Source organism: Morus notabilis, unplaced genomic scaffold (assembly GCF_000414095.1).
Source record: "Morus notabilis unplaced genomic scaffold, ASM41409v2 Scaffold1082, whole genome shotgun sequence".
Taxonomy (NCBI): domain Eukaryota; kingdom Viridiplantae; phylum Streptophyta; class Magnoliopsida; order Rosales; family Moraceae; genus Morus; species Morus notabilis.
In genome coordinates, this window is record NW_010358712.1 from 33,546 (window position 1) to 56,256 (window position 22,711).

The 22,711-nt window shown below is 29.6% G+C and overlaps 2 protein-coding genes across 3 annotated transcripts in view; one reads left to right on the top strand and one right to left on the bottom strand.

The window, feature by feature from the left end:
- Nucleotides 1–1,659: 1,659 nt before the first annotated feature.
- On the bottom strand, nucleotides 1,660–5,448 carry LOC21395425 (SUN domain-containing protein 1). Its single transcript, XM_010093002.2, has 2 exons — nucleotides 4,060–5,448; nucleotides 1,660–2,000 (listed from the first exon to the last, which is right to left on the bottom strand). The coding sequence occupies exons 1-2, from the start codon at nucleotides 5,131–5,133 to the stop codon at nucleotides 1,695–1,697; spliced, it is 1,380 nt and encodes a 459-aa protein (XP_010091304.1). The 5' UTR covers nucleotides 5,134–5,448; the 3' UTR covers nucleotides 1,660–1,694.
- A 7,422-nt stretch (nucleotides 5,449–12,870) lies between these two features.
- LOC21395426 (protein ZINC INDUCED FACILITATOR-LIKE 1) overlaps nucleotides 12,871–22,711 on the top strand; it is a 20,713-nt gene continuing 10,872 nt past the window's right edge. The window contains exons 1-7 of one of the 2 annotated variants that reach the window (XM_024162301.1): nucleotides 12,871–13,254; nucleotides 14,586–14,626; nucleotides 17,901–17,961; nucleotides 18,071–18,173; nucleotides 18,470–18,570; nucleotides 20,412–20,467; nucleotides 20,631–20,693. In XM_024162301.1, the coding sequence (XP_024018069.1) occupies nucleotides 13,098–13,254; nucleotides 14,586–14,626; nucleotides 17,901–17,961; nucleotides 18,071–18,173; nucleotides 18,470–18,570; nucleotides 20,412–20,467; nucleotides 20,631–20,693 (582 nt within the window). In that variant the 5' untranslated portion in view covers nucleotides 12,871–13,097. The remainder of the gene's footprint in view (nucleotides 13,255–14,585; nucleotides 14,627–17,900; nucleotides 17,962–18,070; nucleotides 18,174–18,469; nucleotides 18,571–20,411; nucleotides 20,468–20,630; nucleotides 20,694–22,711) is intronic. The other variant, XM_024162303.1, reaches the window with a different exon arrangement.

Consider the following 22,711-nt stretch of genomic DNA (forward strand, 5'->3'; position numbering starts at 1 on the left):
ATTTACTATTTTTAAAAAATATGTTAAAATTTACTAATCGCTTTACCAATTATGTTATTTCTCTCCTTATCCCTTTATTTTTGGGTTGTTTTACACATATAAAATAAGTCATTTTTCAGCTTGAGTAAAATAAATTAGAAATCTATTATCTATTATAATAACTAATCCAGCGAGAACCCTCGCCAATACCAAAAAATGAATTATGTAATGTACTTTATTTGCTGAATTAAGAGTAGACATTTTATCAGAAGTTTCTCTTGTATCAATCTACCCTTGTGTGATTCTTATTGAAGCATAACCCGAGAGGTGGGTGTAAGGCAGATAATTTTAAACCGGACTCTCCATTCATTAAGAAAATCTTTGTAAACAAGCCTATTTTTGAAATCATTAAAAGTAAATAGGTTATTTACCAATCATTAAAAATTAATAGTCCATTTTTAGTTTCGAATATTTTACTTTTCAAGTCTACCCTCATCATAATTTTCATTTTCAATTTCCATTTTACTTTCCAAGTCTACCCTTATAATAGTCCATTTTTGGGCCAGGGCTTGATTGCTGAATATAATCAATTAATATGAAGGACTTTTTTGTCTTTCACTCTTATCAATTTTAAAACCAGCTACATCACTAACTTTAAAAACAAATTGTCAACTACTTATAAATTGGTTACTAAACCGGCCTTCTATGTGCAAACCCCTCTCTAGGTAGCTACCAATAGAAACATAATTATTAAAAAATCATTTATATATAATCAAAATATGAATTAATTATAATTTTTTTTAAATTATACTTCTTGTAATACTTTATTTTTTAATTTTTAAAACATAACATTCATTCTTTTTAAACAATAAAATGTTAATAAAAATGCCTCAAGGTTTTTTAAACAGAAAGTGGCATTTAATTTATTATTTTGATGGTATATTGGTAGCTCTATGTTTAAATTTTAATTTGAATTTAAACACTAATTTAAATTTAAACTTTTAATTATGATACAAACATTATTGATTGAATGTAAATTAAAAGTTTATAAATCTTTTTTTTTTTGTTAGAAAAAAAAATATGAAGTTATTTTTAATATTTAAATTAGTTAAAACTCATATTAAATTTTAAACTATAGAATTACTAAAAATATCCTCAAAATAGTAAATTAAATGTCAATTTCAATTAAAAATCTAATAGAGGAGGCTTTTTTGTTAACATTTCATCGCTCATGGAGAACGAATGTTACATTTTAAAGATTAAGAGGCAAACTGTTACAATGGTATAATTTAGAGGGAATTTTTGTAATTAATCCTAAAAATATAGATACTTTAGATAGAATAAATACAGATATAGAATATATGCTAATGGTGAATATAATAATGGGGCCTAACAACATCATATGTTTGCTTAAATAATCTCTTTTTGTTTTTCTGGTCCAAGTTGATGTCCCCGTTAAAATCCTTTAGGCTCCCTTTGATACTGTCAGACTCACATCCATAAGGTACAGATCCATTTTGAAAACACTAGCATAAGAAACTAGAAAAAACCCTAAATACAGACAATCAAAGTATACCGTATCTAATGATAGAAAATACAAGTTCGAATGCTAGCATCTGAAGAAAAAAAAAAAAAAAAAAAAAAAAAAAAAAAAAAAAAAAAAAAAAAAAGTTTAAAAGAAGAAAAGTTTACAAGGATGGGTTACAGCAGTGTCATCAAGATTGCATTGCTATCATGGCAACAGACTCGGGTTCATGTCCATGCACCCTCAAGCGATAAATGCAAGTATGGGAAGGGCTTCCATGGTTGGAAGTGAAATCAAACCTGACTGTATCAACGATGCTAGAGCTTGCCGAGTCCAAAACATTGTAAGTCTGCGCATTGCTCTTCTCGAGGTCGTAAGTAAACTCGGCTAAAAGAAATATCCTCAGAGCATCAGATGTTGATTCTGTATTCTGCCCTTGCAGCCATCCAGAGATTCTGCAGTTCTTGGGAGCACTTGATCTGTCGAAAGCGACGCTCTGTTTCAAATTGTATGAGTTAGAACATTGACATTACTAAAATCAAGAGAAAAACACGCTTTTTTATAGGTAAAGAAAGGATATCTAATAAAAAGAGAGATGGAAAAACGGGAACGTATGTGATGTAGCAACTTGAATAGAGTATACCATGTGGCGACACCAGACAGAGCAACTACAAAAAAAACACTATATTCCGAGAAGAATAGGGAAAAAGAAAAGACAAAATCGAGCTCTTCTAATCCCCAGATGGTATTAGTTTTCAGCACAAAAACACTTTAATATTGAGACGAAAACAATTCTAAGTTCCTCGTAGAACACCATGCCCAACGGAAGCAGTAATCCAAGACAAAAATGTAAAAAAGCAAAAGAACCTATAAGCGAGCATGTACAGATGGAACAAGTTTTCAGCACAAAAACACAGAAGTGTTGATAGGAAATAAATTCTCAGGGTCTAAAGGGCCAAAGGAATTTAACTTGAATACATATGCTTCAGTCTAGCATGCATATGGAAAAAGCATAATGCTGAAATACTCTAATGACATGGCCCTCTAAACCCCTCATGCTGATTAAGTGCTGGATTTAAACCAATCTATGCTTTGCTTTGGCCAGTAAAGGGATCTGGTTAAAAAATTGCCTTTCTCAGGTAAAAATATTGTAGACAGACCCTGGGGCCCATCTGCGGCTTGCCACTTTTTTTCTCCACTTATGCTCACTAGGTCGAAGATTATTCAATTTTTCAATGTTTATAAAGACCACATTTAATTTTAGGTTATTTACAGCCTAACAGCGAATTTGGGGTAATTTTGTAATTTGTGCACCTCCTTCGGTATTATTCAGATCCATTATCCTCAAACTCCTAAAAGAGTCCAAACATGTGATCTGCTGCATCCCACGGCCTTAAATTTGTTGTGTTTAAGAGGCTTACGTGACCCACAGGTCCAATAATTTCTGATGGAACCTCCATCTTTCCCACCAATTAATTCCGAGGGGAGTATTGTACTGGAGGACTAGCCACAACAATTTCCCTGATCAATCTGAATCTTCTTATCTAACGTTCCCCACTGCCAACCCTCCCTTAGATTAGGCCTCAAAACACTAAATGATTCTTCCTACCTTCGTCCCTCCCTTCGCAAGAGAGATTTTTAATTTGTCAAACAGTTGAAACCCAATATTATCCCTAGAAATTTTATACTCCATATAACACCATCGTATGAACCTGACTCTCTCTACAGCCACAAAATCCTATCACCAGCTTCTACTAAATCAGCCTTCTATTTGCCTTCTAGATCATCATATAAGGTTGAAATTAGCCAAGAAAACCTAAAATGTGTAATACTAAAGTAAACTCAAAGGAGTAAGACAAAAGTAAACGTCGGCCGGTTGCCCCATTGCCTGACAATCGTAAGCAAAAATACTTTCTTTCTATATATTTGTTCTTCCAGATAATAAATTCATACTACAACAAGAAAGAACAATGTCGAATACGACATCAATGTTCCAGTACAGCAAAGCTACATTGATTGGAGCAAGACAAATCAAGCCTGCCGAACTAGTAGAGAAACAAAATGAAGGAAAGAAATACTTCAAACTCAAACAGATCCTTACATAACTTTGTCAGGCCTCAATTGTAAGAGTCATAGGTACACTACCCAGTTATATAGCCTTCAATCTAACTAATAGACCATCCTAACTTCAACTTACAAACAGAAAACCATCTCTGGCCATGGCTGAAATCCCGACATTTCATAAACCTTTTCAATAACTAAGAAAACTAAGACTGATATAGTCGAATATCATATAAAGCACTAGCCTCACTCCAGAAAATTGAAAACTAATCTAGAAAGTAGAAACCTTTGAATCAAATCACTAGAGGACTACTGATAATTGTCACCCGAAGAGATCAACTTCCCTGAAAACTATATTCCTATCATTATCAGTAGATTCTTGAATGAAAAATATGCAATCAAGAGATTCAACCATAATGCTAAAGCATACGGATACAAATACAAGAATTTGTAAAATGCAATGTATTTAACATGGCACTGAAAGAGAACATCACCTTAGCAACATGTTCCAAAGTAATAGCTTCTGGGATGATGGCCGTTCTCAGCTTAATCTCCACAAACCCACTGCTTCCCTTCAACGGAAAACACTGTCCCGGCTCTCCAAAACTCGGTTTCAACATCTTCTCAGCGTCATTGTGAACCCCATTTGTCGCGCCCTTCCCAAACCAATTATTTCCCTTTCCCTTCAAAAAGGGCTCCGAGTGCTTCACAACCATAGCTCCACCCGTTGCAAGAGCGTAATCCGCGCGAGCGAGCCCATCCGCTGCATGCCTCTCGATCTCCTTCAGCACCACATCCCTCGCGTAAGCCCTAATGTCATTCAAATTCGTCCCATCATCAACACCAAACTCGTCACTCCTCGCCTTCTTCAGTTCTTCATAGATTTTGTCAAACTCCTCTTTAGATATCCAATTAATATCTTTGAACTCACCAAGCGACCTCTCTAATCCTTCACTCTTAGCCTCCAACTCCTTCAATTGGCTTTCAAGAAGAACACTTTTTTCCTCAATCTTCTTTCCAACTTCTCTCAATCCTCCGACTTCGCTATCGACCTTCCGATCCACGACCTCAACCTGAACCTGAATCATCTTCGCCGTGGTCTTGACGAACTTTTCCACTTCCGCAATCCTTCCCTCGAAGTCCGACAACGCGAAGGGACCGCCTCCGTCGCTGGATCGCAAGGCGAGCCTCCTCACTATCTGAACCAATCCGACAAGAAGAACTAGAAGCACAAAGTTCTTCGTGAAGACACTGAGGACAGTCAGCCAACGCGGCTTTGGTGCCGCGACGGGCTTACGGCTCCGGCGATTCGACGGCGGCGACACGGTGGAGTTCGCGGCGGTTTTCTTGACCGGTACAGCGTCTCTGGAAGATCTTTCCAAGACGGCGTCGCCTCTGATCGAGTGATTGCTCAGATCTCTCCCGTTCGCGGCCACGGATTTATCATCCCCGGCCTTGAATTGGGGCTCCGCGGCCACTAATTCCACACTCGACTTCTTCTCCACCGCGACCACCGTTCTCCGGCGAGTCGCCGGGTTCGCCGTTATCGACACCGTCGAAGCCGACATTTTCGTTTCTCCTTTCTCTCCACAACCGCCGAATTCTGGAGATTCTGGATACGGAATTCAGAGAAGAACAGGAAGAGAAACCCTAGGAGAGAGAAAGGAGAATTAGAATCGGGAAGTGAGAAAGAAGAGATTGGAGATCTTTTGGTTTGATGAATTGGGAAGGGGAAAAACTGAAAATAAATAAGAAATTGAGAGACATAAGAGAAATGAAGGGGGAATTGAGGGACGCGACGGTTTGAGCGCTTAGGGTGCTGCGTTTAAACTTTCAATTGAATTGTGTTTGTTTTGTTGTTTTTGTGTCCAAAAATGTGTCGATATGTGATTAGCAGGAAAAAAAATAAAATGTGTAGATATGTCTGTGGTAATAGTGGCCCCATGTGGCCTAAGTCGGCTTCGTCTAGTCTCCTTCGTTTCGTGAATTTGAGTTTTTAATTTTAATTAAGATGTGATATTTTTTAAGAATTTTTAACTGTAATAAAAAAAATTAAATGTGATATTTTTTAAAAAATTTTAACTATAAAAATTTAAAACTGAAAACTCTAATCGGTAAAATGAACAAGACCCTGACGGCACCAAGGATTTTGATTCTTTGTTGTATAAAAAAAATAAAAAATAAAAAGAATGAACCCCATGTGTGCGGCTTATTTTTGAAATAGATTGCGTGCAACATTTAAAGGGGAGATTATTTTCAATTACTTACGCACAAAAAAGTAGACTATTATTATTATTATTTTTTTGCTTAAAAAGTAGATTATTATTTACTCAAAGCAAAAGAGATTATTATTTGGAGAGTGTTTCTTTTTTTTTTTTTGTGAGAATTTATTTGGAGAGTGATTTCGTTGGAACATGAACGTAAATCTTCTTGACATTGAGATTACGTGTAATTAAATTTGTATATCTTTTAAGTTATAATATTAATTGTGCGACAATTATAATTATTTTTATCATATAAAAAGTATCTAATAATTCTAATGGGAAATTTTCTTTTGAAAAAATGGAGTTTTGTTTTTTAGAAAGTGAAAGGTGAGAGTATTGATTTTATCTTAGAAAAAGAAATTAATAATTAATGGACTCACGAGTATATATTATGTATTTTACTTGTCAAAAGTTCGGATTAATAGATGATCAATAATTCAGCGTTTGGTGACATAATCATATGGGTAGCAAGACAAAATAACAATCAATATGCTTCAAAGAAAAAATAGCCATCGACATAATAAGATCCACGGGTAGAGAAAGCATGTACTTTTTTTTTTCTCTTCTCTTTTTTTTTCTTTTTCTTGTGAGGCGGTTAGAGTTTCGAGTTTAAGATCTCTTCTTAGGGCCGAAATTTGGCACCACCACTGGTTGGTCACCAACCTCCTAGCCTTTGAGATAGTGGCTGAGGTCAGGCGTGGTCAGTGGTTGATGGGTGCGACCTGGTGATGGAGGCATAGATCTTGTAAGGTGTCTTAGGGCAATTGGTACCGGAGATGGAGGCTTGACGGTAGAGGTGTAAGCTTGGGCTGCCTAGCTTGGCCCTAAAAGAGATAGGATCGGCCCAACCCGGTCCTAAGCTCTAAAAGTTTAAGACCGGCCCGGAATTTTATAAAGTATTTTCAAAAAAATCTTTAAAAATATTATGTTTGGGCCGGACCGGCCCTAAAGGAGAGAGGGTTGGCCTAGTATAGCCCTAAACTTAAAAAATTTAGGGCCGGGCCCGGGCCAACAATAGCGGGCCTCAAGTCGGCCCATTTAACCCAGCCTAAATTTGCAGCTTTATTTGATGGCTTTTGTTGGTGCGAGAGCGGGAGGTTGTTGGTGGATATGTAGCGCAAGGGCATCGTTCGGGTTATTTTTTCTATTCAGTTTCATCGGTGGCGGTTGCGCTTCTGCTACAGCGGCTCTGCTGAGATCCATTTTTTTGGCATGCATACACTGGTTGTTTGCTTGTCATCGACATCTATTCCTACATGGTTGGGGCTGTTTGTAGGTTTTATAGTGTTTTCTTAATTTTAATAAATGATTTATTTTCACTAAGTTTATGTATTGTAATAAATGAGGGGATTTTCCCACATTTCGATTTTGTTTATATGTCTCATCTGTCTGAGTTAGTTATCGACGGTGTATGTGTTTGCTTACACTTAGATTTTTTCCTAGACTTTGTCACTTGTGTCCCCATTATTAAGGGTTTGGTCTCAGTCGACTGGTTTTATCTATGAACTATAGTGGTTCTTATTAACGAGCTTTGGTCGCGCTCGATTTTGTTTGTGCGCAAATCTTTCTCCCTTGAATCTCGACACTTGTGTTCGTCTTTATGCTTCATCCATCTTCACTGGTGAATCCAGTTAATGTCTATGGTTGTATAATTTGTTAATTTATTAATGAAATTTTTCATTAAAAAAAAGAAAAGAAAAAGAGAGAGCATATTCCATAAGTATCAATTCAAAACTACAGTAAATATATGATAGGATCATAAATAATAATCCACTCGAGAATTAATGATAATGAACAATAAAAAGTAATAAGAAAGATTTTTAAAACCCTCTATATTAGAATAAGAGAAAGAATCAAAAATCTTTCTCTTGTTCTAATTAAGAATATTTTCGTGGATTATAAACCATAAGAAGTAATTACATCCACGGACCAGCTTGAAATTGTTACTTAGAAGTTAGATTCCTCTTAACATCTCTATAATATAAAAGTGTGGCTTTGATTTTTAGTGGAATAAATCAAAGTTAAGTATGTAAATTCAATTTAATTAAGAGTTAATTAAATTAAAATTGTTCTTCTCCTTTCCACAATCATTAGTGTGTGGGTATTGTCAGACCTTATTAGTTATGAATTTCTTTAGCGTAAAAATAGAGTGCTTAGAAATTCCAAATGGAGACCAAAAACATCTGACACTACCCATTAATGGTCTGTTTATAGTGCAAGGATTTAACTGAAGAAAAACTTTCGCATTCTTTGACCAACTGAAAAATCGCCCTCGCAACGTCACTACTCTTGATTCGCCGCCACCAACGCCGCCGCGTATATGAAGAAATAATTCATTAGATTGTGAAACATGACAGATTATGGTCCACAGCCGACGCTGAAGATCAACGTCAGAAACCGGAGGCCATCAATTATTTTTTAGTCGAAAGTAAACAAACAATTTGGTAAATTATGAAGAGAAAATCTGCCAGATTATTCTCATGCAAACGACGTCGAAGATCGGAAGCGGTCAATCTATTTTAGTTGAAAGTAAAATATAATTTGGTAGATCATGAAGAGTAATATGCCAAATTATGACCAACAACAACCGACGTTGAGGTCAGAGACAGTCTGTCATATTTTATTGAAAATAGAAATATAATATCGCAGATGATAAAACATAATTTGGCAGATTATAGTCAGCAGTTGGCGACCAACTACCGACACTGAAGTTGTAGACAACTTATCATTTTTTGTTGAAAATAGAAAATAATTTGCTAGATTAAGAAACATAATCTGATAGATTATGACCGGCGGTTGGCAACTGGTGACCCGCGAGCAACGGCGGAGATTTTGTCGTCCGGCGACATATGGTAATTTACTAGTATTAATCTTATAGATTACTTTTTTGGCCATTGGAGTAATTTTAGAAAGATAAATTTTTAAGTTTAACTATTTTTTTTCAACTCAATTATTTATGATACTATCCAAAATTTTAATGTAACTACAGAAAATAACCTACAGGTTATGAACAGATAACCTACAGATTACAAAAAATAACTTATAGATTATAAAAAAATAATTTATAAGTTATTAGTGACATGAGATAAATTTACGATAATGACGGAAATAAAATAACGTTATTTTAGTGATCGCATTTTTAGTTCTCTCTCTGATATCTATATGTTGGACCTTTGACAGTTCTAATGTAAAAGAGTAGAAATTAAGGAGCCAATGTTTGAGGATCAAACATCACGGGTTGGCTTTTTAAAGGCGTGTTTGTCTGCCGAAAGAAAACATAACTAGTAAACTGTAGAAGGCCTAAAAGCCCAATAAACAATTATGGCATCAGATGACCAAGCCCAAAGGACATGCATCTGACATCACAACGCCTTTCGGCTTTTGCGGTATCACGGTGCTTGATCCAATTATGACAAATTGTGAAAAAGGTGACCAGCTCTCAAAATTGTGTTTGAAATTGATTTCATTTTTATTTTTTATTTTTTTTGAGAAAAAAATAAAAATATTTTTAAAATGACGTTTGACGCAATAAAAATAAAAAATAAAAATAAAAATAATTTTTTAGTTTAGTGTAAAATGAGAGATAAATAAAAAATAATTTTTAGTCGTTTTTTATTTTTTATTTTCGTTTTCTCCTCTCTGAGTAGAGAGAGAGAAAGAGAGACATTAATGAATTTTTTATACTGAAAATAATCTCTTGATAAAACTACCAAATATATTTTTAAAAATGATTTATGTCTGAGATTGAAAACGTTTTCATTTTCATTTTCATACAAAAAATAAAATCATTTTAGAACAAGTTTCAAACGCATCCCAAATATCTACATCTTTATAGCAACGAATAATTTGTTTGGTATTAAATAACTTCAATTCACCTGATAAATGTTTCCATCTCAGCAGAAGCATGATGGAAAGTTTCTGAAAAAGAAAATTAAAAAAAAAAAGAGTACTTCATCAGGATCATTTAATTACAATAGAGACTTTTTGTTATCTACACAAATAGTCTTCAATTATAATGAGGTAAAGAAAGTGTTAATATATATAAGCTCAAAATAAATAAATAAAGAACAAATTCAATTTTCAACCTTTTTAAGTTCTATAATGTTGTGACCTTCCATAGCAATTATGTTATTTGTCCACGATCAAGAGACTTTGAAAAGGCTATTTTTCTCCAATGTCATACTTACAAAATTTCCAGGGGCTAAAAACGAGGGGTAGACAACAGAAAGTGTGGCAAAAAGAAAGAGGGACTACAGAAAGTGTGGCAAAAAGAAAGAGGGGTAGACAACAGAAAGTGTGGCAAAAAGAAAGAGGGACTACATAAAGTGTGGCAAAAAGAAAGAGGGGTAGACTACAGAAAGTGTGGAACATTTTAATTTTTATGAAAGCTGTGTATAGCCAAACTATAGACTTTTCTTCTGTTTTCCATTTTGACAGTTAATTAGTGCGGATTATTCAACAATTGGAATTTAATTTATTTACATTTTTGGATTTTCATTTGTTTATTTTGTTGAGTCTTGAGACTCGAAGCAAACGAGACCTATCTCTAAAATATTAATTATGTGCTCAAACTTTAATTTCTAAAATGTTTAAATTTTCTTAAATCTCGAATAAATTTTCCATTTAGTCACTAACTCCAGTTTTGTAATTCTATTGATAAATTCATTGAATTTTTCTATTAAGTCAACCAGGGCTCTTTATAGGCTACAGCTCTACCTTAATGTATGTGACCATATAAATTAATAATGATGAATGTCTCCTTAATATTCATTTTTCTCTTTCTTTCTTTTTTTTTTCTTTTTGAGAAAATTGGTACATCTTACAACTTTTTTGTGGGTCAAATTTATGTGACACTTTTTTTTTTTTACCTTACTAGTCCATTTATGTGGAACATATCCAAAACTCTAAGGGGTTGTTCTTTTACGCCCCGTTCATTTCGCTGATTTGAGTTTAGAATTCGAGTTTTGCTACAGTAAAAAGCTCTCACAAACAATCACATCTAACTTTTTTGCTACAGTAAAAAGCTCTCACATAAAATCATATCTCAAATCGAATTAAAAACTCGAATCAACGAACTAAACGGGCCCTTTGAGTGTAACTTGAGTGTAATTTTTTAGTTGAATTTGAGTTATAACTTGAGTTGAAGTTGTAACTTGAATAAAGTTGAGTAAAGTTGAATAAAATTGAAACTTAAAAGAACCTGAACTTAAATAAAATTAAAACTCGAGTTGTCTTTTTTTTTAGTTTTTTGGACAAAAGAACATGCCCTAAATATTCATGGAATAATAAATCCCAAGGTGGTTCTTTTTTTTTTTTTTTGGTATTCTTCAAAATATTTTCCCATTTGATGCACGCAGTACTTGTTCACAAGAGAAATAGTCACTCCTATGTATCTAGTTAACCAGTTCCATTTGGTTTTGATTTCTTTGTTGTATATATCATATAATGAATATTATGTAGTATCAAATTTTGAAACGTATCTCTATGATTTTTTCCTACATTTTATTGCAAGCACAAAACTCCAACTTTGCAAGTATTAGATCTCTTAATTAATTAAATTAAATTATCAAATATTTACAACCTGTCAAAACCTTTGTTTTGGCAATTGGCAAGGAAACAAAAGGACTCGCAGGAAATAATGTGATCAGGAGAGAGAAAGGAAAATGAGGTTTCAGGAACATGTTATAGGATCAGGCCAAAAAGCAGGAAAAACATTCAATTTAAATGAGCCATGTGGTTCTTGACTTCTTGTTCTTGATAATAATTAATTCAAGGACAAAAACAATAAACAACAATATATAGCGCAGAATAAAAAAAACCAACCATAATTTGAGCCTCATGAAATGGAAAAGCAATTGTCACATGCCATGTATAGTTTTTATGCCATTGTGTGTACTAATAGAAACACGGTTTTTGTTCAAAAAATAAACATAAAAACGCAAGAGTCGTGCGTTCAATTATTAATATATATACGGGTTTTTAATAGTTATATTAATTTCATCGTAGTATATAAATGAGTTTTTAATAGTTATATTAATCCCACCGTGGTTACTTAGTAAAAATGAAAATCTGATGATGTAACGTGTTAAATATTCAAGTTATTAATTGTCATAAATTTTTTTATCAACTATTTAAATATAATTGTAACATTAGTAAAATAATTATACCCATTAATAAATAAATATTAAAAATAATCATTAAACTACACCCATATATATAATTGAACCACCAAAGGTTCAACAGAAATGAATTGGAATAAATAGTCGATCGATATCTTAAATTTATTATAACAGCTATAACGCGTGTCCGTGTAGCAAAATTACATTAACGTTGCATCTAACTTGGTAATTTCACATAATTATATGCGCTGGTGGGTATTATTTATCGAATGGTCTATTCTAAGCTGTGGGGTTTCCTTGTCATGGCTGCTGATTATATATATTATATATAATATATATAAATAAGAATAATGCCGTCTCAAATTTTAATTCTTATCATGTGGACATAATAAATTGTTATTTTTATAATTTTTTTTTTTAGGAGATCATTTTTACAATATTAATAAATATTATCACGTCAATTAATAATAAAAATATGACAACTTAAATGTGATATTTGTTAATATATAAAAGTTGAGATTGAGTTAATCAGTGTCCCAAGCATTACAATGGTCTTGTTTATTTCACTTATTCAAATTTTTAATTTTAATTTTTTTTACAGTTAAAAGCTCTCAAAAAATGTCACATTTAACATTTTTTACTACAGTTAAAAACTCTTAAAAAATATCACATCTCAACTCAAATTGAATATTCGAATATATGCAAAGTCTTAGGCCTCGTTCATTTCACTGATTCGAGTTTTCAGTTTTAAGTTTCTACAGTAAAAAGCTCTCGGAAAATGTCACATCTAACTTTTTTTACTACAGTAAAAAACTCTTAAAAAATGTCACATCTCAACTCGAATCCTTAAAGTGAAAAAGGCTTAGTATAAAATATATATCATCTCTCCTCTGCCTAAATTGACTTGTTATGATTCGTCATATTACGGCGGACAAGCATTTTGATTCCGCACTGGCTGACGTAGAATAAAAAAGACAAACCAAATTTTGTCGCTAGCTTTCTATACGTACCGCAAGAGAAATTGTTTTGATATTCTGCTTTCTTGCAAGCACAGAATTAAAGCGTATTACTCTTCAAACATCGATCTCCATAACAAATACTCCGATATCTAGAGAGATAATCAAGTGAAAGCAAAAAAAAAAAAAAAACATGGGAGGAGAAGATAATGAGATAAGAGAGAGGCTGCTGATTAAGAAGGAATACTTCCCAAATTGCCCAGGCTGCAGGGTTGAGCAGTACAAGGATTTGCAGCGCGGTTTCCCCATTCGGGACCTTATTCGCATATGGATGATTGTGCTCGCTTCAGGTAATTATTAAGTTTCTACACATCTTATTAATTATATGTTTATTGGTTCATATATTCGAACAGAAAGTACGCATAAAACAAACATGTTGTTAAATATAGTTTTATATTGTGTGTGTATATATATATATATATATATATATATATCATGTATTGATTGATTAGAACCAGAAAAAAAAAAAAAAAAAAAAACTGCTCCGTCCGTCTTCTACATCCTCTTTCATTTATTGGACAAACTTGCTGAGGATTAATGCACTGTATCTCGGCTATTTTCTTGTTGGATTTAAGTCACTACACACACATATATTTATATATAAGGGCATGCCGGAGAACCCGGTGCACGGCCGATAAAGGTATAGCCGTACTCTCTCAGGTCCGTATCCATTCATCAAAATAACAATAACAATAATAATAATAGTGAATTAAAAATTAATAATAATAATAAATCTCTCTTAGGATCAAAACTTCAAATTACGAGAATAAGAGCAGTAGTGGGCTATTATGAAATGATGATCCCGGGCCTACCCATTTTGATAATTTCTATTTTAATTAGATTTATTTTAAGAAAATAGTAGAAAATAGGTCAATATAAAAACTTTAAAAAAGTATATAAGTTAATTTTTAATTATAAAAATTAATAGGTCATAACTTGTCAAGTTATAGTTCATAACCAGATAAGTTATGGACAAACTTGTCAAGTTATGGTTCATAGCCAGACAAATTATGGATAAAAATCATGAATAACTTGTCAAGTTATGGTTCATAACCAGACAAGTTATAGACGAAAATAATAATTTAGCATATTTATTAACTTATGTAAACTATTGACCTATTAATTTTAATTTATCTTAAATCTTGACCTATTTCTCTCTTTCTCTCTTTATTTTATTCCTTTTTTTTTTTTTTTCATTTGTTCGGATGTGAAAACATTTTTTTTAAGAATAATGCTGTTTAGAATTTAGCGTACGTGTTCACATGTATACCAATACTATTATTCTTATTAATTTATTAAAGAACCAATTTTGACGGTGATTTGAAGAAACAGCACGAGGTTCATTTATGCATAAAGCTAAATATATGTACATGGCCGCTAGTGGAATGAAAACAAATGTTTTCTTTTTCGTACTTTATTTTTTGCTACTCTTTTTCATATCTTATTTAAATTATGATATTCTATTAAAAACTCAAACATCATAATACACACACACACACACTCACATATATATATATATATATGTGTGTATTAGTTATATAATATATATATATATATTACTTCCATCTCTGATTATGATCTCTTTTTCCTTCCCTCTCTTTTGGTAATTATGTCTTTCCAGCTCTTCCAATATCATCTCTCTTTCCGTTCCTCTATTTCATGGTGAGTGTCCCATCACAATTAATCTCGCGCCTTCTTTGTGCTGAAATAATTTGTTTTGTTTAGATTTTTAATCTGCGGATTGGTTTACTTGTCGTTTTCCGGCTGTGATGAGTTATTCCTTTAATCTTGCTGACATCACTTTTTTTTACATTTTTTTTTTGTCATTAAATTCTATTGTCATAATATATTATTATTTTTAAAAAATAAAATAATAAAATTTACGTTTAAAAAATAAATAATAAAATTTACGTATTAAATAATAAATATAATAATAATAAAAAAGTGATAAAAAAAATAATATTAACATTTTTCTGTTAATGTGATAATGGTTACAAGTCCTTTTTGGGTCTTCACATAGTTAATTAATAACGACAATGACTTGGCCTACTTTTTTTTAGGCCACGTTCATTTCACCGATTTTAGTTTATAATTTGAGTTTTGTTATAGTAAAAAATTATCAGAAACAGTCACATTTAACTTTTTTATTACAGTAAAAAATTCTCATAAAAAATTAAATCTCAACTTAAATTAAAAACTCGAATCAACGAACTAAACAGATGCGGACTTTGATGGCATGAATCACTGATGTTTCATCTACCACAATTATTAATTCGGCCAGTGTTGTCGTTTTAATTGGACAGATCGATTTGCTGTATTTTGCTTTGGTGTATTGACAATAGTTGACGCGGGAGAATGTTTAAAAGATTTTTTTTCTCTCTCTGAATGTTAAAAGTATTTAGAACATCTCTAAAGCACTCTTTAAATTTTAGTTAAATTTTACTTAAAATAGCTAACAGATTAATTTAGTCAGTAATTTTTGAGTGATACATTCTAACTTTTTCTTTATTTTAATTAAGCATAGATTGTTTGTATATTTATTGAGTTTAAAAATATAAATAATTTTATTGATTTTAAAAAGAATCTTTACATTTATTACGGTTTAAAAGAATAAAATAATACTAAAAATTAAATGGCTAGTTCCTTATTCCTAATTATATTTAACTAGTGTGAAATAGATTCTTCAAAATAACTAATCATTTAGTTAATAGTTAGAGCGGAGAAAATCTAAATTTTAGCTTAATCTTAACTATTTTAACTAGTATTGTTAGAATTGCTCTTAATATATGTTGATGTTGTTGATCTCTTCATCATAATATTCGGCCAGAAAATATAGAAGCATAGAAATCAACTGATGATGATGATGTCATCATAGGAAAATACATAATTAAAAGAAATTGTTTTATATCCGATGGAGTTTAACCCCATAAATACAAAGAGATAAGTCCCACAAAATGAGACTCACTTGGACCCTACAAGTGAGACTTGCTTTTGTATGGGACACATAATAAAGTGCTCATAAATAAATAGAGATGTAGGACTTAACTAGCTGACGAGATATAAGTGACAATTATTGAACGAGACCAACCCAATTCCATTCACTTAAAAGCTCGTGTAAGATGTTAGAAGCATACACCTACTCACTTAAAAATCTATTTGCACGCATGCATACACATACATACATACATATATATATAATTATCTTAATGAATCTGTTTCGAAAACATAGGCGCGTTTGAAATTTATTTCAAAATGATTTCATTTTTTGTATAAAAATAAAAATGAAAACGTTTTCAATCTCTGACAGAAATCATTTTTGAAAATGCGTTTGATAGTTTTATCAAGAGATTATTTTGAGTATAAAAAAATTCATTAATGTCTCTCTTTCTCTCTCTTCGCTCGAGAGAGGAGAAAACGAAAATAAAAAATGAAAAACGACTAAAAGTCATTTTTCATTTCTCTCATTTTATACTAAACCAAAAAATCGTTTTCATTTTCGTTTTTTATTTTTATTGCGCCGAACGCCGTTTTGGACACGTTTTCATTTTTTCTTTCTCAAAAAACGTAAAAAACAAAAACATGATCAATTCCAAACACGACCATAATTTTTTTATATCCTTGTATAATATTGTTTGCTGATATGTGCAATACTCAATTTGTTTCGGCATAACATTCAAAAAAATATAGTTTAATATATATAATATTGAGTGTTACACTTATGTGTTACGAATGGGTGGGCAATAAGAAAACGTGACAATTACTGGACAATACAAATGCGACTTAATTAAGAGTTTATATACATAATTGTATATTTATATATATTTGTATATATATGTGTGTACACACAAATGTATACTACATCTTATAAATTAATTTGCACATGCATATGGCATATTCCTGATCGGTCATATGGATTGAATTTCCATTAAAGTATCAGTGAATATGCAATGTCATTGCTCATGTCATGGCTAGACAAAGAATCAAAGATTAGGTATATTAAGGGCCCGTTTAGTTCGCTGATTTGATTTTTTAATTTGAATTAAAATGTGATATTATATGAGTTTTTTTACTGTCGCAAAAAAGTTAAACGTGATTATTTTTGAGAGTTTTTTACTGTAATACAATTCAAATTCTAAACTCGAATCGGTAAAATAAACGAAGCCTAAAATTAATACATATTTATATATGTGTATGTGTTTTGGACAGCATATATTTGTGGTCCTTTGTATGTTTGGTAGGAAAGAAAAGTAGAAGAAAGGAAGAAGGTGGATGGATTTTGGGAGGAAAAATGAAAATGTAGGTTGTTTGGTAAGAGAGAAAAGAGAAAGGAAGAGAAAATGGAGTGAAAAATAATGCATGTGGGGCCCACTATTTTTTTTTCTTTTCACAAGTGGGCAGAAAATGGGATGAAAAATGGGGACAACTCATTAAAGTGAGTAAAGTTACTAAACTACCATTTTCTCCATCAATATCTAAATAAAAAATTTAAGGGTATAAAAGTAATTTACAAGTAAGATTTTTTCTTTCCTCCTAATTTAACTTCCAATACCAAACAAGTGAAAGTAAGCTCATTTTCTTTCCATCTTCTCATACCAAACAACATAAAAGAAAATCAATTTTCTTTCCATCATTATTATTTTCCATCACTTCTATATTTTCTTTCTATCATATTTTCTTTTCTTCCTACCAAACATAGCAGTAACATGCGGATGGAAAATGCAGATGGTGTCAGTACATGGTACTATAAATAATTGACGAGCTTAATGAACTTTAATATCCAAAAACATTGAATATTAGCCCATGTTGTTACATATTTATGTTTTTTCTTTTTTAGTCATTAGGAAAAAAAAAAAAAAATCTTCGGTTATCCATAGTATCTCAAATATTATGACATAAAAACCTTGTACTTATATTTCCGTGCTAATTACTTTTCCAGATTAGGGATTTGAACATAGCAAAAAGAGAGGAGGATATTGGCTACTATGCTGGTTATATAGGTACGTAATTAATTTTGGTTTCATTAAAATTTTTTATTGTTTTTATTCCGTATTTTCTTTCATAAGAAATTAATGGTTAATTCTAACAGATTTAAAAATCTTATTGAAGGCTCATCATATATGTTTGGCAGAGCTCTGACATCGGTGTTTTGGGGAATAGTGGCTGATCGTTATGGTAGAAAACCCGTCATATTAATAGGGACGATCACAGTGTAATAATTCATTTTTAATTGTGCTACGGTCCTAATTTTTGTTAAGAGTTTTTTTTTTTTTTTAATCAACAATATCTAGTTTTCCTATTTTTACTCATAGAATTGATATTTAATATTAAAGATATATATAATTACTTACGTAAATACATATTAGTAAGTAATAACAACTCATTACGTGTTGGCACAAACTAAAAAAAATTAGGATCCCAGCATTATTAATTCATTTTATTTAACAGTACATATATATTTTTTTTAATTAAGGGAAATTTGATAGTGATCTTAGTGATATCTCTCAGGGTTATTTTCAACACGCTCTTTGGACTTAGTTTGAACTTTTGGATGGCCCTCACCACAAGGTTTCTTCTTGGAAGTCTGAATGGTCTACTTGGACCTATAAGGTACTATTGCACTCTTTCGTTCATTTCACTAATTTAAGTTTAAAATTTGAGTTTTGTTATAGTAAAAAGCTCTCAGAAACAGTCATATTTAACGTTTTTACTACAGTAAAAAGCTCTTAGAAACAGTCATATCTAACTTTTTTACTACAGTAAAAAGATCTCATAAACAGTAATATTTAATTTTTTTACTACAGTAAAAAATTCTCACATAAAGTCACGTCTCAACTCGAATTAAAAACTTCAATTAACGAACTAAACAGATCCTTAATATATGCAGAGATATGTTTGGAAGTTCAAATTACTATTATTTTATAACTTTTGATTATTAACAGTATCCAATAACTTTTATAGTAATATGTTTTTCAAAAAAAAAAAAAAAAAAAAAAAAAAAATTTAAAAAAAAAAAAAAAAAAAAAAAAAAAACTTTAACAACAACACTGATACATCTGCTGGATCAACTACTAACTATGAAGATTGATTTCAAATAAAGTTAATAGTTTAATAAATTTAAGTTTGAATTGAATGTCTGAAGATGTATTTGTAGGTTTTGACAACTTGTCTCATAACTGTTATAATAACAGATCTCATTTTAATGTTGGTACTTGTGTAAAATCAGTGATAAAAAAACACATTTAGCAAAATATTTCAACACGTCAATTACACTGTAATACAAATTTCTTAGAGTCCGTTTGAAGGATATGTTCGTAGTACCTCCAAAATGGTTCAAAGGTGTTATCTATTACAAAAAATTTGAATTTAAAAAAAATTCTAGACTACATTGTTTTCTCTTATAAAATTTAATTTTGGTTACCTTCCAAACAAGCTCTTAATTTTCTAACTCTCAATTCCATAAGTCTGAAGTAAATTTGATAAAATGGAACACAATGCGGCAGTTTAATTTGTAAGTTAGGAGACAAATTATCAAAATTAAAAGTTGAGAAGATAATTGTCAAAACCTTACAAATTCAGAAGGCAAATGTTTAAATATTATTATTGACCGTTAATTTATTTTATTTTGAAACGATTTTAAGCAAATATATTTTGAAATGATTTAAGTAAATAGTATATTTATTGGTAAATATTTATTCACCTATCATAAGTAATTTATTTATAGATAAATACTCTACTTAAATAATTTATTTACATCAGATAAATAAATTATTTACCAATAAATATACTGTTTACTTTAATCGTTTCAAAAATATGTTTTTTACTTCAAAAATGTTTTAAAAATTTTATGATGTTTGCCTCTTTTTTTTCAAAAAATAAACCATAATTATCTTAAGCTTATGGTTTAGGCTTACAGTTTGGAATATTCGTGCTTTTGGAAAAAGACCTTTTTTTTTTTTGCTTTACACTTTTACTCATAAAAAAAAAAGCCAAATGTAATGTAAAGATTATGTTTTTCATAATTAGTATAACTGTATTAGAGTATATTAGTACTTGTTTTGCGAACCACTATGGATCATATGATGACAAAAACTTTATATTAAATAAACTAAATAGAGGATGCTGTCTTTATTTTCTTCTAGCAATTTTTCTAGTAGAAACTATCTTCTTTTGTCATCGTTATGCATAGCTATTTAAATTATTAGATTGATTTTGAAACATTGTGATCTATAAATGTATTTTCATTCTGTACACTTATAAATTAGACTGTTAAAAATTTTTAATCTAACAGTTAAAAATTTTAAATTCTATCGTAGAATTTTCCTATCTTTTAGGATATCTTTTTTTATAGCACGTATTAAAATATTTTGTACATAGCAATTATTTATCTTTTCTTTAAGTATCTTAATTTTTGTGGTATGACTAATTTATTAGCTTGAATGATATAACCAGGCCTATGCATGTGAAATATTCCGGGAGGAACGCCAAGCTTTAGGACTGTCAGCGGTGAGACTAATTAATTAACTTCAAATGTTCCTGAAAAAAAAAAAAAAAAGAAGAAAGTTCTTAACGTTAAATACTTTTGAAACAATTATTCACATATAATATATTTATTTTTGGTACGGTACATATGTCAATATATCTTACCATAGAAGACGCTTGTTTTCAGGTGAGTACAGCGTGGGGCATTGGATTGGTCGTTGGCCCAGCCATGGGAGGCTTCTTAGCTCAGGTACAGTCTCTCTCTCTCTCTCTCTCTCTCTCTCTCTCTCTCTCTCTCTCTCTCTCTCTCTCCGTTAAAAGATCAACTCTTATTCATAATTAATTACAAAATACATACAACATAAATTATGGCAAATAGTGTGAGTTTACTATATGTATTATAATATATGTACGACTGATTATTGTTTTGATACTTTGAAGACGTTTGGTTCATGGATTAGAATCATGTGATTAGAACTATTTTTGATTTACGTGTATTTTTTGTGAGGAAAAACACTGTAACGAACCATGAACCATGGTTCAAATCATGATTTGAATCCTCCAACCAAACATCCCCTTTATTTTAGCTAATCATTTATCCAATAAAAAAATGCAGGAAAATAACCTTTTTTTAATCATTGTTTTAATAAATTCTTAAGATTTTTTTAACTCGAAAAATGACTATTTGAAAAATTAGTCAATCAATAATGTACTAAGTAACTCATTTACTTGGTAGTTAATCATTTATATTGATTTGATCTCATTGACCAATCACTGACTATTTTTTCTTATGACAAAAAGACATTTCAAAATGGACCGTATGCACCTCAGTCAAAAGAAAATTGACTCTGTTCATTTCACCGATTCGAATTTAAAATTCGAGTTTTACTACAGTAAAAAGCTCTCAGAAACAGTCACATCTAACTTTTTTACTACAGTAAAAAACTCTCACAAGTCACGTCTCAACTAGAATTAAAAACTTGAATTAGCGAACTAAACGAGCCCTAAAAACTTACGTACGACTACGAAAAATATTTTCCATATTGCTAGATACTCGCATGAAAATTTAAATACATATGACGTCCTTAGCTCATTATCAAAGTATATCTATGTTCCTCGATGACCAATCATGCATTTACCCAAGTACTTTGCATATATATATATATATATATATATATATATATATATATATATATATATATATATATATATATATATATATATATATATATATATATATATATATATATATATATATATATATATATATATATATATATATATATATATATATATATATATATATATATATATATATATATATATATATATATATATATATATATATATATATATATATATATATATATATATATATATATATATATATATATATATATATATATATATATATATATATATATATATATATATATATATATATATATATATATATATATATATATATATATATATATATATATATATATATATATATATATATATATATATATATATATATATATATATATATATATATATATATATATATATATATATATATATATATATATATATATATATATATATATATATATATATATATATATATATATATATATATATATATATATATATATATATATATATATATATATATATATATATATATATATATATATATATATATATATATATATATATATATATATATATATATATATATATATATATATATATATATATATATATATATATATATATATATATATATATATATATATATATATATATATATATATATATATATATATATATATATATATATATATATATATATATATATATATATATATATATATATATATATATATATATATATATATATATATATATATATATATATATATATATATATATATATATATATATATATATATATATATATATATATATATATATATATATATATATATATATATATATATATATATATATATATATATATATATATATATATATATATATATATATATATATATATATATATATATATATATATATATATATATATATATATATATATATATATATATATATATATATATATATATATATATATATATATATATATATATATATATATATATATATATATATATATATATATATATATATATATATATATATATATATATATATATATATATATATATATATATATATATATATATATATATATATATATATATATATATATATATATAT